We start from the raw sequence: 17,402 nt of genomic DNA, 5'->3' as shown, positions 1-17,402 counted from the left end.
GAAATTTGCATGGCTGTCCCGAGTGTGGCTTGTCTTTCAGGTCACTGTCACCGCTGCTGAAATGCACCACCCTCTGCCTCACTGTGCTCATATACAACATTTGGTATCTATGTGTGTTCAGCAAGCATCAATGAGTGTCAGTGGTTGCAGCTTTTTCCACATGGAGGAATTCAATTCTGCAGCTTTGCTTATTACAAACTTCCACCTCAGATGCCATTTTGTCAGTGCTCCTCTGCTGCCATCTGTCACACCGCAACAAAATGGGCAGAAGGAATTGCCAGGAAGGTTCAGCTTCTACTGTCATACCACCATCTGCTTCTGTGGCACAGGCCAACACAATAAAATAGGAGGCATTACTTTCGGAGCAGCCCTGGTATTTGGTACTTAAAAGAGCTGAAGGTCATTAAACTGGTTCTCTAAGCACATCTTTCTGTTTAAATCAAGGGCCCACATTCCATCTGAGCTGCACACAGAGATGGCCTCAGAAATAACGAGAACTGCTTTGTCCAAGCAGAAAATCTAACCCGCTGATCGTAGCATCAGTGTGCACCCCTTGACAGCACAATGTATTGGACTCAACTGCTTTGAAAAATCCCCCGTATGTCAGCAGGGAAGAGATGTCCCATCCCCTCTGTCCAACTCCATGACCTTTTGTGCTGGCCAGCTTGACTTGAAATGTGATGGCTCACTGCACAGAGGGAATATGATGTCACAGAAAAAAGAACTTGAAGCTGCATGTATCCCCATCATTGAGACTTCTAGAGAAGCAGAGCTGCCTGCAGCTGCACAGCATCATTTACACACTGTGATCAGCCACAACCTGCTGGCTCGTGTCTTCGTGTCAAGCAGTGTCATGCACTGTGAGAAGATCTGATGCATCATTTGACAGACCTTGTGGGAATACAAAAACAGACTGGTCAAAGTGGTAACAAAACACATTTACTGCATTTTTCTTGCTCCTTCCAACAAAAAGTCATGAGACTTCATGTTATTCTTACTTACAGAATGCTTACTTCTGACTTTCTCAGATCAAGATTATTTCCATGAATTATTTCTGAAAGTTTTTCACTGAGATTTCCAGGTTTTTCATGACTTCTTGTGATATTTTTATTTTATTGCTCTTGGTTAGCTTTTTTATATATATTTTTTATATTATACCTTTTTATAGCAGATGGATTTCTTATTACTTACAGGTTTACATATTCATATAACTTGTAGCCTTCTTTGGGCAGGACATAATGAAAGAGCAGTAAATGACAGGGAAAGAAAAGACCTTCTATTACACTCATTAGTTATTCAGTTGAACAGATAGATTCATGCATCCAGTTTACAGGCAAGGACTGCCCAATGGCTCTTCTGCTGTCATGACTAACGTACAGAGTTCAGATTCAATAAAAAATAAATAACTTTTAAGTCCTCTTAGAACCGTACAAATTATCTTTACTGCTTTTTCTCCCAGTTGGTAAAACTGAAGCTACATACGATCAGCCAGTTCTACCTTTAGCTCTGTTGCTGATTTTTCACTGTTGTTGCATTGTGGCAATAGGACAGCTGGATCTCTTTCCTCATGTGGCAGCTGGCATTTTTGCAGTGCTGCCTATCACTAGATAAGTCAAGCAAAATTTGTTTGATTTATTCATTTATTAGCATATTTTGTTGGCAGCCACTTTTGTATTTATAACAGTCTGTAGAAAAAAAGAAAAGAATGAATGCATGTATACAAAAATACACACATCACTTGAGTAAGAGCATGTCTGTATGACATTTTTACCGAAACTCACTGTAAATAATAGTTAACTAGTCCCAACTTAATGCATGAAATGTATATGTTAATTAAACATTTTAATTAAATTTGATAAATATTTTGGCTTAAAATATACATACATACTTAAATAAAAATGTTCCTACAGAAGCTTTTTAAGCAAATTTGATGTGATTTGAATCAAGGAAGCATCTTCTATTTTAAACTAAACTTTTAGGTAGGTAGGTAGGTGATGAGTAATCAATTCATCCAGTACACCTTACAAGTATAAGTTATATGCCATATCATTACTTTCATTAAAAATATAAGAAATTGAGATATTGCTTTTATTACTGAACTGAGATCTTGCAGAAAAAGAACCCACCCATGCTTTCATGTTGAAGTACATAAATGCAGCTGAAAAGTAGTAATCTCCCAGCATCACATCTTTAAGGACTCTTAGAGAAACAGTCTTCCAGTGAACACTGAAAATTTGGCATGGTTACATGAGCCTCTTTCAGTAAAGTGAACTAGTAGTATATTCAGTTTTGCTTCTGATTTTAGAGTTTGCTATGACCTTGACCAATTTTGGCTCCTGTCTCTGTTTCTTCTTTAATATATTCAATCTTTTTTTGATAGAGTCATAAGACCCTGTCCTCTTGCTCTTGGAATCATAGAATCACAGAATGGCCTGGGTTGAACAGGTCCTCAAAGATTATCTAGTTTCAAGGTAGCCAACTAGGAAAGGTGCACTTCCAGATTTGTTGCTGGTTAGCAAAGATCTCGTGAATGAAGTGGTGATTGGTGGCTTTATTTCATGGCCATAGTGACCATAAAGTCATCTAGACTAACAACTATGGTGATGGGTGGAAAGCTGTCACAACTTCAACCTGGCATTTGGGGAGAACAGACTTCAGGCTGCCCAGGGAACTAGTTAGCAAGGTCCCTGGGGAAACTGCTTTTGAAGGCATTGGGGTTCATGAGTGCTGGTTATTTTTAAAGTATTACCTTTTAAGAGCAAGGGAACAGGCAGATGTCAAAATGTCAGAACTCATGCAGGTGGGCCAGAAGCCTGGCTTGGCTAGGCAGGGATGTTGTTCTAGAGCTTAGGTGGGGAAATACTGTGTATGCCCACAGGAAGCAAAGTCAGGTGACATGGGAGGACTACAAATATGCTGTTTGCTGTTGCGGGGAGATAATTAGCGTGCTCAAAGCTCAGTTTCAGTTAAAGTCAATTGATACCATGGGAAGGTGAGGCTGGGTGTTAGGAAAAGGTTCTTCACCAAAGGGTGGTGAGCATAGAACAGGCTGCCCAGGGCAGGACCTAAGTCTGTTCAAGGAGTCTTTAGGGACAATGTTCTCAGACACAGGGTTAGACTTTTTGGTAGTCCTGTGCGGAGCCAGGAGGTGGACTCAGTGATGCTTGTGGGTTCCTTTGAACTTGGGGTACTCTGTGGTTCTGTTTTTAGCAACCTGCTCCTGAAATGTGGTAGTGCTGTCTTTGTGTTAATATGACATATAAAAGTAATATAAAGTGCTTCCAGTGATGCGAGAATATACAGCCTCATACATCCTAAGCTAGCACCTGAACGGAGCAGACAACTCATGCGTTATTCCTAACTTACAGACTGCCCCCAATAGGGACATCCTCCTTTGGCTGAGGGCTGAACATCGTGGGTGAACGGGGAAAGACAGTGGAAGAAGCTATCTTTCCCTCTTCTTCCCCTACTTCCACAAGGAGAAACGCTACGAGAAAGGCGGGAATGACACGCCTGCTGTTTCGCTGCCCCCGGCACTGCGCACGCGCGGTACCGCGGCTCCTTCCCCACCTCGCTGTCCAGCAGCTGGCGATGAGCTTACCCGCAGGCGCCGCGCCAGTACTTCGAGAGCCCTGTGCGGCGTCAGGCTACCGGAAACCGCCCAGAACCTACAATGCACGGAACGACTCGCTCTGCCCTACTTCCGGCTTCGGCTTCACCCGCTGGCGGGCGGGGCGAGCGTTTTCCCGGGCCGCGATCTGAGGCGCTCTCGCGAGAGTTCTCCCTCTTCCCAGGCCGGCGCTGAGCGAGGTAGGTGCTCGGGCCTCGCCCGGGCCTGGGTGCCGGCGCTTCTTTTTGCTCCGCGGCCGCGGTAATACGGCGCCGGCTGCCGAGGAGCGCGTCCCGCCGCCCCGTTGGAGCGGGATGTCTCCGATTACCGCCTGCCCGAAGTCCGATGGTCGCGGGACGCCCGGATCTGGGGAAAGGGAACTGGCGGGGTTCTCCTCCTCCCAATCCTTGTCGCGCCCTGAAGGAGGCCGCGGGGCTGGAGCTGGGGGCCGGGGCTGAGGTGCGGAGCTTCGGTGTCGGGAAGGACGCCTGGTTCGGCCGCACGTGGGCTCCGTGAGCGGCCGGCCCAATGCTGGGACCCTGCTGGAGCGTGGAGCACGCGTGGGGTGCCGCGGTGGGCCGGCCCCTCGTTACCCGTCCGGTTTGTCCTCGCAGCTGTCAGCTTACCTTGAAGTGCTGTGTGGGAATTTGCGCGGCCTCTGAGGTTCTTCTTGGTTTCACTTTAAAGCATGTGGCTGAAGTCCAGTGTATTGCTATACTTGTAGCAGAGGACACGTTCCCAGTGGGAATTGAGACGTTCTTTTGCATTGCAGAAAGGCCATGTTCAGCTCAAGTGCAAAGATTGTGAAGCCTAATGGTGAAAAGCCAGATGAGTTCGAGTCTGGTATATCCCAGGTATGTGTGCTTTCCTTCTCTTGTTCAGTAACCCATGTAGGTTGTCAGGTCGGTGTTTTGTAACTGCTCTCTAAAGCTTAAACTTTAAGGCTGAGCTGTGTAAATAAACTCTTCTCTTACTACCCTGTCTGATAGTCAGCCTTGTGTTCCTGGAATGACAGGGTATTGTAGATTGGCTTGGCTTGCAAGGAACCTTTTAAGCCTATCCAGTTCCAACCCCCTGCCACGGGATCATGTTTTCCACTAGTTGAGTTTGTTTCCATCTGTCAGCATGGCCTTATAGGGAGCAGTACCTTTTGTTTTAAATATGTAGTTCCTCTAAGGTCACTATGGACACACTTTCTTCTCAGTGGTTGTTTTACGAATTGAACTGAATTGATTCTTCTGCAACTTTGTTTTTCCTAGGCTCTCCTGGAGTTGGAGATGAACTCTGACTTAAAGGCTCAGCTGCGGGAGTTGAACATCACAGCAGCTAAGGTAGGCCAGATGTTCTTGACAAAGAATTTCTCAGTGGTTTTCTCTGTGTTGTTTATTTTTGCAGATGTTATCACCCTTGCTGAATGGTGCTTTTTGTTGTATGTGGCCTGTGGTTGTTTCACTATGTGCTGTTTTAGTATGTTTTCTGATATTTGCTATTAACACATAGGATCTTGTTATAGCTTCTTTTAAGAGCTGGTTTGAAAAGTCACTAGAACTTGAATGACAGTTTGGTGTTTTCAGCATGTTCAGAGTGAGTAATTTTATGTTCTGTCTCTGCTATTTCTGCAGTCTGGACTTGAGGTCTGAAACTGACTTATTTGTGTGGATATCTGTTCAGCGGATCATATCTTATGTTGGACAGGAGCATCAGCTGTAATAATTGTAGTAAAGTTATCTTGTAGCAAATGCTGTTTTAGACAACAAACAATAGATCAGAGGTGGATCAGTGTAGTAGGCTGTCTTGATGATGTAGGTTGGTCTTGTTTAAAGTTAAGGTTATAGAGGCAACTGAGTCCTGAGAGTAGGAAGAAAATTTGTTAGACTTTGTCGTGCAGGGAGACTCATTGGGACATCTGAAGGGGATTGCTGCAGCCACACTTAGGCAGGCTGCTTTTTTGTTCTTGTCTAAGCCCTCTGACATGTACAGCAGTGCAAAAGCAGAATGATCACAAGAGTTAGGGCATGGGAATGCAGGGTCAGCTTGGTACCTGAGTTCACTGCGTTGAAGGGGCCTTTCAAAAGAGCTGTTCTGCTGCTGAAGTACAGTGGTGTGTACTGTCTGCAACAAGGTTCTTTAAAATGTCTTATTTTACTGAGCTTATTTTAGCTACTTAGTCTTACTTATGGAGACACTTTCTGGGCATCTGAGTTGGCTTCTGTGGGAGCATAACTGGTGAAACACAGCTCAGCTTCCTTCTCTGGAGAATGAGCATGATCCTGTGGTTATGGTCATGGGAGAAGTGACTTGTAAACTTTTACAATTTCCTTACCTTTTGGACAACTGCTGAAGAAAAAATACTAGAGTAATCTGTGTAGGTATGATGTAAGCCTGTTTATTGGAGGTGAGGGAAGTGTTTTCAGCAGTGATGCAGGCCTTGACAAATAGTGAATAGAAGGTGACTGCCTGAAGTAGTTACTCAAAAACCAAGAGTTATTCTTGTAGTCTTTAAGTTAGAAGCAAATCTTGGAACTTGGTATCAGCATGTGAGTAATGTTTTGGGTGTGTGTCACGCTCCAATATAAAGGAGGGAGACGAAGGTTCTTTGATTATGTATATACCCAGCGTGAGGTAATGATATAAAATATTAGTCTCTTACAGTGTGATGGTAAGCATTCAGAATAGTTAGGATTCTCACTCGTGAGTCTCATCTTGTAAGTATATGCATTACTGCAAAGCAAGTGCACTGACAGATGTTCTTATGTTTAATCCTTGCTCTTAAATGCATTCAAATAGGTACCTCCTGGTGCTCTGTTCTTAGGAAGTTGTAAGCAAGTTTGTCAGATGTCTGTGTTCAGAGTATTTGTGATCGAAGTCAATGGTTTTTTTTTTTTCAATCTCTAGATAATATTTCATTTCTACTTCTGTTTCAGGAAATTGAAGTAGGAGGTGGCAGGAAAGCCATCATTATCTTTGTACCAGTTCCTCAGCTGAAATCTTTCCAGAAAATTCAGGTGCGGCTAGTTCGAGAGCTGGAGAAGAAATTCAGTGGAAAGCATGTGGTGTTCATTGCTCAGGTAAAATACTTGGAAGCCATGGAAGTATTGATTTGAAGGGATTCTGGGAGGTCATGCAGTCCATCTCCTGCATGGAGCAGGACTGTTACCATTGTTAGATCAGGTTAGTCATGGTTTTGTCTAGCTGTCTTGAAAACATCTGAAGTCTGAGATTCCACGTTCTCTGGATAATCTCTTCTAGCATTTCACTACTCTGCTTGTTTTGTCCATTCAGGATAACAGCAATACAATGTGTATTTTTTGTACCAGCAGGAAATGTAGTGCATTCCCTCTGTAAATGTAAACTGAAATGATTACTGCTAACAGCCAAGGCTATATAAGCTTTTTTTTTTTTTTTTTTTTTTTTTTTTGTGAAATGTGAGGATTTTTTTTTTTTTTGAGGAATGTGACCAAACTTTCTTGCTCTGGACTCTTTTACTCCTTTAGAAGTTTGAGAAGCAAAGTTTGAAAACAGAGCTAATGCTAAGTATAGTCTTACTATATTTATGTAAGCTAAGCACTTAACATTCAGGTTAATGGGAGAGAAAGAGAAGGTCTGAATTAGGTGACTTAACCACAGTTCTGGATTTATGGAAGAAGCTATGCCACAGAAAGTGATAGATGGATCTGTGGGGAGTACTAAGGGGAAAACAGACTCTTAGAGATCTGTCTGCAGGGTGGACAATTAACCTATTTAGGCTGCAGCACTTCAGCAAAAATTCTTTGTAATGTAGTTTTAAGACAGCCATATTACCTTACACTGAGTCTTTATTTGCAAGAAGACTTTTTTTTACTGATGTAATGCTTCTGGCTTGCTATCATCATCACAAACCATATTTTAAAAGGCAGTGTGTGCAGTTTTGCTGAAGGTGAAATGTTCTTGAATGTGGCACAACAGTATGGATTGTATTAACAGTCCGTGAATACAGTCATGGAAGAGCTGCAATGTGTTGGTGGAAAATACTGCGTATGGCTTAAACTGCATCTAAGACTGTTTTAAAATATCTACTTTTGAAGATAGGGAGGTAGAAAGTAACTTTTACTAATCTAAACTGTTATAAGTAGGTGCTGCTTTTGAATCAGAATACTTTTAAATCAGGGGACTGTGTAGCATATCTCATAATTCATACTAGTGCTTCTGTCTGAGATGTCCTCTACCTTTATGTGAGATTTAGATAGCGTTATTTTGAAGCAGGAGGAGTAACCGTGGTCCTGGAGAAACCTCCGTTTCTATTCCCTGCCTAAAAAATAGAATCACAGAATCATAGGGGCTGGAAGGGACTTCTGGAAATCATCTAGTCCAGTCTCCCAGCTAAAGCAAGTTCCCTAGAGTAGGCTGCAGTATGTCTAGATTACTAATGTCTTGTAATAAGCTACTCCTGCTGTATGCATAAGAGGTGGGGGATGATGAAATATGAATCTCTGACTTCAGAGCACTAAAATAACTTCTCATGTATTGATGAGAAATAAAGCAATACCAGTATTCCAGCAAGTAATAACAAATTCTAATACTGGTATAGCTTCGGGCATACTTAAGTCTCCATTTATTTTGTTGATTTTAAAAAAGAAAAAAACCCTGAGCTTAATATTGTAACTGCTACGTACTGTTAAGTTCTTTTTTTTGTTCGGTTTTTTTTTGGTTTAATAACAGAGAAGGATTCTGCCCAAGCCAACGAGAAAAAGCCGCACAAAAAACAAGCAGAAACGTCCCAGGAGGTAAGTAAATTAGATGAATGCAGAATGTTTCATTCAGAACTTGGTAGCTCATTCAAGTAACATGTGGGTGATTTTTTTTTTTTTTGAGAAATCACTTCAGTGGTTGGGCAGTCTTGTACTTTCTCTTACTGCTTAACAGTGTTGAAGTAGTGCAGAAGTGCAGTGTTGAAGGGTGCAGTAAGTAGCCAGTCTTTAGGAAGTGTATTGCATTTCTTAGGAAAAAAAAAAAAAAAGGAAAAAATAGGAAGAAAACCTAATCTGTATTTCTCAATAAAGCTGTTTCCAGTTCGTAGCTTGCAGTAGTAACCTCAGAATAGTGACTTCAGTGACCTGTGCAGCTGCCTCTGTTAGCACAGTGTGCTGACAAGAATTTTTATTATCATTTTTAAATTGTATGAAGCGTCGCATCGTGTGGTGGACTGTACAAAAGGCAGAGCTGATGTGCTGAAGTGATGCAGTGAGTGGGGAAGTGGCTGAAGCAGGGTATAGGTAGTTCTCCCTGGGTGTAAGTTCAACAGCAGTAGTATATCCATTTGTGTTAAATGGCATCCCTCTTACTCGTACACAATGCTAGTGTGCCAGTGCCTCATTTGTGCTGTTCTGTATCTTGTTATCATGTAGCCCATCTCTTGAAAGTTTGTTCCCTTTATGATGAGGTAGCATGGTCCTGTAACTTCTTTCAGTCTCAGTGTAAAGCTTGTGTCCCACCTAAAGTTGTTTTGAAATTTTCGGTCAAAGATTTTAAAGGTGCAATTTCATATTAATTTACCTACCTGCAGTCCTGCTTTGGGGTGACTTTGCCTCTGTTATGTTATAACTTGTGTTGCAGGGTGGCTAGAGCAGTTGTATCTGTGTACCCAGTCAGTGTACTGCTGTGCTGTCCCTCTCACAGCCTGATGCTGGGTCAGATTAGTAGGGTATTAAAACTGTGATATGTGTATAGGATGCATATATCTTCTATCTATGCTAATTCTTACAAGCTTGAAATGTAGCTGTAGATACAGGTCTTTGTCATTAGTGATACTGCCTTAAATCTGCAGATAGGAAAGCTTGAAATTTTATGTCATCTACTCACAAACAAAATGATCTGATTTCATTTTTCTAATTTTGGCTCACTTTCAAACAGAGCAAGAGCATGAGTGTAGTCTGTATTTCCTAAACAAGGACTAAACTTACCAACTAGACTTTTCCTGTAATACACTGCACTTGGGTTTAGGAAGATGGAGGAAGCAGTGTTTTCAAAGCTGGGTCTCCAGTGAATGTGTTTTGTGTAGTTCATATACTTGCACACTTAAAAACTTCTGGTGAATATCTGGCAAAATTGTAGATGAGGCAGCCTAGCTTTGATGTATGTAAAATATTTCTTAAAAGTATAGAGTTAGAGTACTTAGATATTGTTTGACAGAGCAACATACAGTCTCATGGGTCAGAAACTTGGCTACTTATTTTTTTCCTCATTGTTAAGGTACACACAGCGTGCAGAAGTTTAGCTTTTATTTTTTTCTGTGGCCTATGAAGAGATGGAACTATTCCCATTGCAATATTTACCAAACAAACAAAAAAGGCACTTCACTGAATTTTCAGCAGAGTTGTGGCAGGGAAGGTTGAAGCCTTGGCTGACTAGAAAATTTAGCAGACTAGAAAATTAGGCCAAAGGACACACTTTTAATGATACAAATGTGGCATTTCAGCCGTACGCTTACTGCGGTGCACGATGCCATTCTTGAAGATCTGGTCTTCCCAAGTGAAATTGTGGGCAAGAGAATCCGCGTAAAACTGGATGGCAGCAGACTCATAAAAGTCCATTTGGACAAAGCACAACAGAATAATGTTGAACACAAGGTAAACAAATCTACATTACTATGCAGGATGGGGTGGCATTCTGATTTGGCAACTTTATTAAGTAATACAGCAAAAGACTGCTTTAGGGCTAGTGGCAGCAGAGATGTTCATGTTTGGCTTTGGAATAAGATGATGAAGATTTGGCAAGGCAATTTTGAACTAGAGGTGTAGCTCAACTTGCCAAAACATGATTGTAATGTAGCTATATTGGTTTCATCGTGGGGGGGATTTGTTTTAGTGGAGAGCTCAGTTTTGATCTTAAACAGATCTGCTTTCTTCAACCTGCAGCCCCCAGTCACTTTGCTTTTTTAATTTTTATTTGTTTTTGCGGGGGCACGTTTAGGGAAAGTTCACTGTATGGATCTGCTTTGCTTCCAAGTCAAGGAGATTGTAAAAATTTTCTAGAGAAATGTAAATGCTCATTTACTTTCATCTGGAAGAAAATAATCAGCCTGTGAATTCAGTTCATACTGATGATACAGTGGGGAAAAGATGTAGTATCTAAACTGTTAACATTGATTTCACCTTTCTGTACAGCAAATATAAACAAGATTGTTTGTCTTCACAGGTGGAAACATTTTCTGGTGTCTACAAGAAGCTCACAGGCAAAGATGTGGTGTTTGAGTTTCCAGAATTCCAGCTGTAAAGTACAAATGATGGCTGAATAAACAACTGTTCATATAACAGAGTAATCTCATTTAAAGTTCCAGTTCCATGAACCTAGGTGGGAATTATCTGGCTCATGGGACTTGCCTACTTTCAGAATGAGAGGTGCTTGTGTACCACAGTACTACATTGCTGGTGTTTTCCCATGGCCGCCTTAGGTTATTCTTGATGCTGTCAAAACACAACTGTGGAAGAAAGAGTCTAGTCTGCACGAAGAATCAGCTTAGAAAGACATAATGAAAAATGTCAGTACTTGCTTTTTTAGAGAGAACGTGGAGACAATTACCTTAGAATAATTGTACTCCTGAGTTCTGCACGTTAGGAGTGTCAGCTGCATTCATACACTACTGATACTAGTAGGAGTAGTAGCATTCTACATAGCAGGTGTTGACCTTTGAAACATAAAGCAATGACATAACTGGAAAAGGGGTCTGATATTTTGGGAATTGCTTGGAAAGACAGAGACTGAATTCGAGGTAATTTCCATGCTCTTTAAGTGGCAGAACTATATTACTGGCTCTTATCAAGCCATCCTTGAGGCTTCCTTTTCCAAAGTAATAAAATGGGAAGACTTTCATTTCTGAGTGACTGACCACCTTGCTGTATGCAAACTACAGTTTTATAGTAGTTGATCTTGTTTTCAGAAGTTGTGGAGTTTTGTTTCCATGTATTGGCAAATGTGTTTATTAGTACTGAAGTAACTTAGTTAGCCAGGCCATCACTGATAACTCAAGGCAGGGATAGGTAGGCCAGAGTGAAGAAATGATTCCTGGAATGGTATCTGTGTGGTGATCTACCATAAATCCATATATCCTTGACCATGTGGGGAGAGGTGGGGAAGGACTAGCTGATTAAGCAGCTGTGACAGTGCCCCAAAATCTGTACGTGTTTGACATCTGTACCTGTGTCTGGAAACATGTGCAGCACCATTTTTTCCAACTCAGGGTGGAACAACAGTTTGGACTTGTGTGTAAATGTTCTGAGCAATCTATATTAATTTAGTACTTAACCTGCTGAACTGATTATTCTGCTGCTTAGGAGGAAGTAGATAATACAATAAAAGGTACCTGATTATGGAGATGGCCTAATAGATGGAGAGATAAATAGGTAACGGACCATATACCAGGAACTCCTAGTAGCTTGCATCTTTCCACTAGAGAGCAAATTGAAGGCAAGAGCTGCTTACTGTGAGTCTTTACACCTTTACTTCCTTTTCTCATTTGCTGTGGTTTTGTTGGCTTCCTATTTTATAGCTCTCTTCAAGAGTGAAGCTATTTAAGTTGTGCTATAGTTTCTGTTCAGTAGCGCTGGGCAGATAGTAGTAGGTGGCTGTTTTTGATGTAGACAATACAAAGAGAATAAAGAAAATACACGTGCCCTGTTGTAATTAGCAGCTAGTTTTGAGCTACTTACTGAGAAGGCTTGACTTGGCACAAAAAAGCCTGTATCTTTGAAGAAATTTGCTTATTTTAAGGCCTTTTTCTCTCCCCTTCTGTCTCAGGAGTATATTCTGAATTCTGTCCATTTGGGTAGAGTAATTCCAGAAGATCTTAACAGCAAAAGGTGTGACAGAATTCAGATTTTCATCAGTAAAATGAGCTTTAGTCAGGTTGATAACACATGTAGTCAGACGTTACTAAACTTTGTCCTATAACAGTCAGAGATGATAGCCTGTGCAAATAGTTACTTGCTAGTGAGGGTTGGAAGAAGCAGTTAAGGGACTGTATGGAGACTTAGCAGATGTTATCTACGTTTAGGTAGGAGTTGGTGAGCCTACTGGGGCTGTGTAACATCTGCAAATAGAGGTGATGCTCAGACAGCAGTCTTTAGTAGGCAGTATTTCTTTTTCCATGGTGAAACAAGCTTGCTCTCATAGTAATAAAAATGTCAGTAGCACTTCTAGTTTTGAAGCTCTGGGGGACTTGGGGGGAAATCAAGTAAACTGAACATGAAGATTGCAAATGTTTGCAGGCATTGCCAGCTGGCTATGGGTTTTTTTCTTGGCTGTCATTGTAAACCCTTTGAACTACATGAAATGCAGGCCCACGATGGTCCTATAAGCTAATTCTTTGAAATGATAACATGTAGAACTCTGTTTTTTACATAAACTAAGCTACAAGTAAAGGTGAATTTTTGTAGCATAAAAATACCTGGCTGCATGCTCAGCAAAAGACTTTTGCCCTAGTTTACCTTCATTCATGGACTCCCTTGTGTCTTAGTGTCAGTGATACAGTCAGACAACTCCCTTTCTCCCTTGACAAGTGCATCAAATGAATGCCTGCAATCTGGAAAGTCAGTTGATGCCATCTGGTCAAGTGCTAATGAGGCTGATGGAGTACTGGTGTCAAATGTTACCTTAACCTAAAGGAGCCTCCAAATGAGATGATGCTTGACTTTCCATCTACCTTTCATGTGCTGTCACATTTGAACTCTGACAGCATGATTCCTCAGGAGTTTATTATTGGTCTCTGTGAAAAAGTGATGAGGCATTCTGTAGGAAGGCCTTTGCAGCAATTGTATGTGGACAGTGTCAGTGTGGAGAGACAGATTGCATACTAAAAGGTATAGAAAAACACTCTTGCTTAGAGTAGCCCAGCCAAGCAAAATGAGAAACAAAAGACATTGTGCTGTTAGGTATTCTTTAGACTTGAACCTGTTATGAAGAAATTACGTATGAATTTCACAGATGTCTTCAAATGTTTTTATCTGTAAGGAAGGTTGCTCCAATGGTTGATGTCCATTGGAATGGATATATAGATGTGTTACTGGTCTAGTTGGAGGCAATATGCTTGAAGTGCTTGACTTGTCTTCTGTTGATGTGTTAGCTGATGCATGATGGGATGTCTCGTAAACCCCTCTTGAATGTGAGTATCTGGCAAGTTTTAATACTGCCATTCTTACTTCTAGAATTATAGAATTGTTTAAGTTGGAAAAGACCCTTAAAGGTTATCTATTCCAACTCCCTGCAGTGAACAGGGACACCTACAGCTCAATCAAGTGCTCAGAGCCCCATCCAGCCTGACCTTAGGTGTCTCTAGACATGGGAGCACTCACCATTGCTCTGGGCAACCTGTTCCAGTACCTCACTGCCCTTGTAAAAAAAAAAAAAAAAAAAAATCTTGTTCCTTATATCCATTCTAAATCTCCCTTCCTTCATTTGAAACAGTTTCCCCTTGTCCTGCCTCAGCAGACCCTGATAAAGTGTCCATCCCCTTCTTTCTCACAGCCCTTTCGATACTGAAAGGCCGCTCTCAGGTCACCTTGGAGCCTTCTCTTCTCCAGGCTGAATAACCCCACCCCTCTCAGCTTTCAGTGTTAAAAGAAATACTGTTGCTCTTGTATTATGGATTTCAGGAATCTTTTTCCTGTGCCTTCACATTTCCTAAACTTTCTAAGCAGTCTGAGTTATATCTGAAAGCCAGAGCAGTGCCAAAACAAAGCCCCTCTAGACTGTCTTTGTTCTTCTGTGGTATGGGCCTTCTAGATATCTTTAGCTTTATCAGAATGATGGGGGGGAAAAAAGCCAAAAAACTTTTGATTATGGATAGTCATACAGTCACAGAAGAGGAAGCATTATGGCTGGATTAGGGGAGTGTTGAGTCTCTTTCCGCTATACAAGCTTGACTGCAGCATTGATCAGTGCAAATCATTGATCCTTTTGTAAGTAAGTGGTTTTACTGTGTCGCTTGTTTCTGGCCTGAGTGTGTATGTGAAAAACTTAGTTCACTATGAGTGGAATTCCCTACAGAAAGTTTTATGCACTTGATCTTTTTTTCATGTGATTAAAAGGAGAAAGTTTTTGGCTCTGTTAGAGATAGTGAGTATAGATGTGGCATCCTCTACCCATCAGTACTGCTGTTCCTTCTTTCTGTTTTTTTCAGGAAATCATTCTCAAGCTTACCGAAGTATTGCTACTACCAGGTGTTGTTACATAGTTAATAGCTAACAGGCCATGGTACCAGCTTGGATTTTTGTGTTGATGTAGAATCATAAAATTGTTTGAGTTGAAAGAGACCTTTTAAGGCCACCTGATCCAATCCCCATGCAGTGAGCAGAGATATTACAGCTAAATTTTGTTGCTCAGAGCCCTGTCCAGCCTGACCTTGGGATGGGACATCCACTACCTCTCAAGGAACCTTATTGTAAAAAACAGCCTGTACTCATTAGAGAGGTGTTCCATCCCTTGGATCACTTTTGTGGCCCTCCTCTGGATGCTCTCCAACAGATTCATGTTTCTCCTGTACTGAGGATCCCACATCTGGGCACAGTACTCTAGGTGAGGTCTGTAGCCCAGAGGGGCAAGATGAAATCTATCAACCCACTGACCACGCTTCTTTGGATGCAGCCCAGGATATGGTTGGCTTTCTGGTCTGTGAGGGTATGTTGCTGGCTCATGTCCAGCTTGCCATCCACCAGTACCCCCAGGTCCTTTTTGGGCTGTGCTCAATCCTTTCATCCCTAGCTTGTACTGATGGTGGGGGTTGGCATGACCCAGGTGTGAGGCCTTTGCACGTGGATTTGTTGAACATCATGAGGTTCTCCTAGGCCCACTGCTTGAGCCCATCTAGGTCTCTGGATGGCATCCTGTATCTCAGGCATGTTGAGCACACCATACAGCTTGATGTCATCTGCAGACTTGCCGAGAGCGTCCTTGATTTCACTGCTGATGTAATTGATGAAGATAATAAAGCATCTGTCCAAGTACTGGTCCCTGAGGGACGCCACTTGTCCCTTAACTCCATCTGAATGTTGAGGTACCATGCTCTGAATGCAGTGTTGCAACTAGTTCCTCGTACATCAAACAGTCCACTCATCGAGTCCATTGCTGTTATGCTGTTGTGGAAGGCCATTAGCTTGGTCATGGAGAACTTGGTCCTTGGTGAGGCCATGCTGTTGTCTTTAATCACTTTCCATGTGCCTTAGCGTAACTTCCAGGAGGATATTCCATCATCGTTCCAGACACAGCTGAGGCTGACAGGTAGTTCCCTGGGTCATCCTTTCTACCATTCTTAAAATTGGGTACAATATTACCTATTTTTCTGTCACCAGGGACTTCACCTGACTGCCATAACCTTTCAGATGTCATCAAGAGTGGCTTGGCCACTGCATCAGCTAGTTCCCTTGGGGCTCTGAGGTGCATCTCATTGGGACCCATAGACTTAAGGGCTGTTCAGGTTCCTCTGTGATCATGAACTTGTCTTGGCTTACATTTCTGTTTCGGATATGATCTTTCCCTGAACTGACAAAGAAGTAGAGCCAGGCATCTGAGAGATTATTTCAAGATGAGATGGGGAAATAATAGAAAATGCAGTTTTGCAACTCCTGCAGTGAATGCAACTCAGAAAGCTAGATTTTACACTGCTGTGTCAAAAACAAAACCTGCATTGCTGCTTTTGTGCTGATCTTTCCCACTCACATCTGATGTGCTGTACAGAAAAAAAATGGTAAGGGTGGTTTCTCTTCTGTCTCTCTTCATCACACTAGAGTGGTGGTGTCCACCCTCTGTGGCTCTATTAATGGAATGAGATATTTATGGACTTCTTCACAAGGGGCAGCACTACAGACTTTTTTCCCCATCTTTACATGTAATAAAATTGTCTCATATTTTCTTGGCTAAATGATTGTTAGACAAAGGAAAAGAGAAACATCACTTAGTTGTAAGGAACAAAGGAGGGAGTGCACTCAGCACTCTGCTGTGCAGGTTTGTACCGTAGAGAAGTGGATCTGCTGTGTTTTCCTGCCAGAGTTTGCTGTGGGAGTCTTAACAGGTGCTGGTTAGCAAGGCTGCTTTTATTTTCAAGAAGTGGAACAGCATTTGTGACGCAAGTTGTAATGTGCTGATCTCCAGTGATTGAGTTTGAATTTTCGACTTACTGAAGAGTACAGCTATTGACAAATTTCATCCCTTAAAACTGGACTAAAATGTCACTTGTCTTATTTGAGCAGGGATTGAACAAGAGCACTTCTAGACATTCCCTCTGTTCTTAGCTATTCTGTGACTTTTTGACACTATTGGTTGTTCTACCAAATTGAGGAGAGAATTCTAGGCCTTTGTCTTTCCAAAACAAGATTTTTAAATGGATACTGTGTTTTTTAGATGAGTATTATGTTTAATCCTCTTACAGACAGGGATATTGCAAATTCTCTGTGGAGAGAGCAGAAGAATCTGCCTGAAGGCTTAGAGAATGTATAAATACATTTTTCCCTGTTGTTTCAAGAAAAAAAAAAAGTTTTTTTTATTTTTTGAACTGTTCCAGTCCAAATATTCTCTAGCTTTGTCAGCATGGTGTGTAACCTGAGTTTGAAGGCTGAGTGAATGTCAAGTTGTGGACTAAGCTGTCTTATCTAGGTTGCATGCATTTCTTGTACACACAAGCCTCTGAGGGTTGTCCCTCCACCAGTAAGGCTGGCTGGAAGACTGGTGAACCAACTCTTAGAATCGTAGAATCAGGGAGATTGGAAAAGACCTACAGGATCATCCAGTCCAACAGACCCCTATCACCAACAGTTCTGACTAAGCC

General features: G+C 41.8%; 1 protein-coding gene across 1 annotated transcript; it reads left to right on the top strand.

Moving 5' to 3' along the window:
* The first annotated feature begins 3,769 nt into the window (after positions 1–3,769).
* Positions 3,770–10,899, top strand: RPS7 (ribosomal protein S7). The gene is made up of 7 exons (XM_065730745.1): positions 3,770–3,810; positions 4,383–4,464; positions 4,870–4,941; positions 6,535–6,678; positions 8,309–8,373; positions 10,065–10,215; positions 10,784–10,899. Exons 2-7 carry the CDS (start codon positions 4,390–4,392, stop codon positions 10,859–10,861), a joined length of 585 nt encoding a protein of 194 aa, XP_065586817.1. The 5' UTR covers positions 3,770–3,810; positions 4,383–4,389; the 3' UTR covers positions 10,862–10,899.
* The last annotated feature ends 6,503 nt before the right edge of the window (positions 10,900–17,402 follow it).

This window comes from Cyrtonyx montezumae, unplaced genomic scaffold (assembly GCF_038088225.1).
Source record: "Cyrtonyx montezumae isolate F1298 unplaced genomic scaffold, pur_monq_1.0 scaffold_13, whole genome shotgun sequence".
NCBI classification, from domain to species: domain Eukaryota; kingdom Metazoa; phylum Chordata; class Aves; order Galliformes; family Odontophoridae; genus Cyrtonyx; species Cyrtonyx montezumae.
This window is presented reverse-complemented; position numbering and strand designations above follow the sequence as displayed.

Bases quoted from the DNA above. Each gene is read 5' to 3' on its own strand.
- RPS7 (XM_065730745.1), top strand. From the start codon at position 4,390: ATGTTCAGCTCAAGTGCAAAGATTGTGAAGCCTAATGGTGAAAAGCCA. The intron at 6,679-8,308 runs GTAAAATACTTG...GTTTAATAACAG, and splicing joins ATGTGGTGTTCATTGCTCAG to AGAAGGATTCTGCCCAAGCC. The intron at 8,374-10,064 runs GTAAGTAAATTA...GTGGCATTTCAG, and splicing joins AAGCAGAAACGTCCCAGGAG to CCGTACGCTTACTGCGGTGC.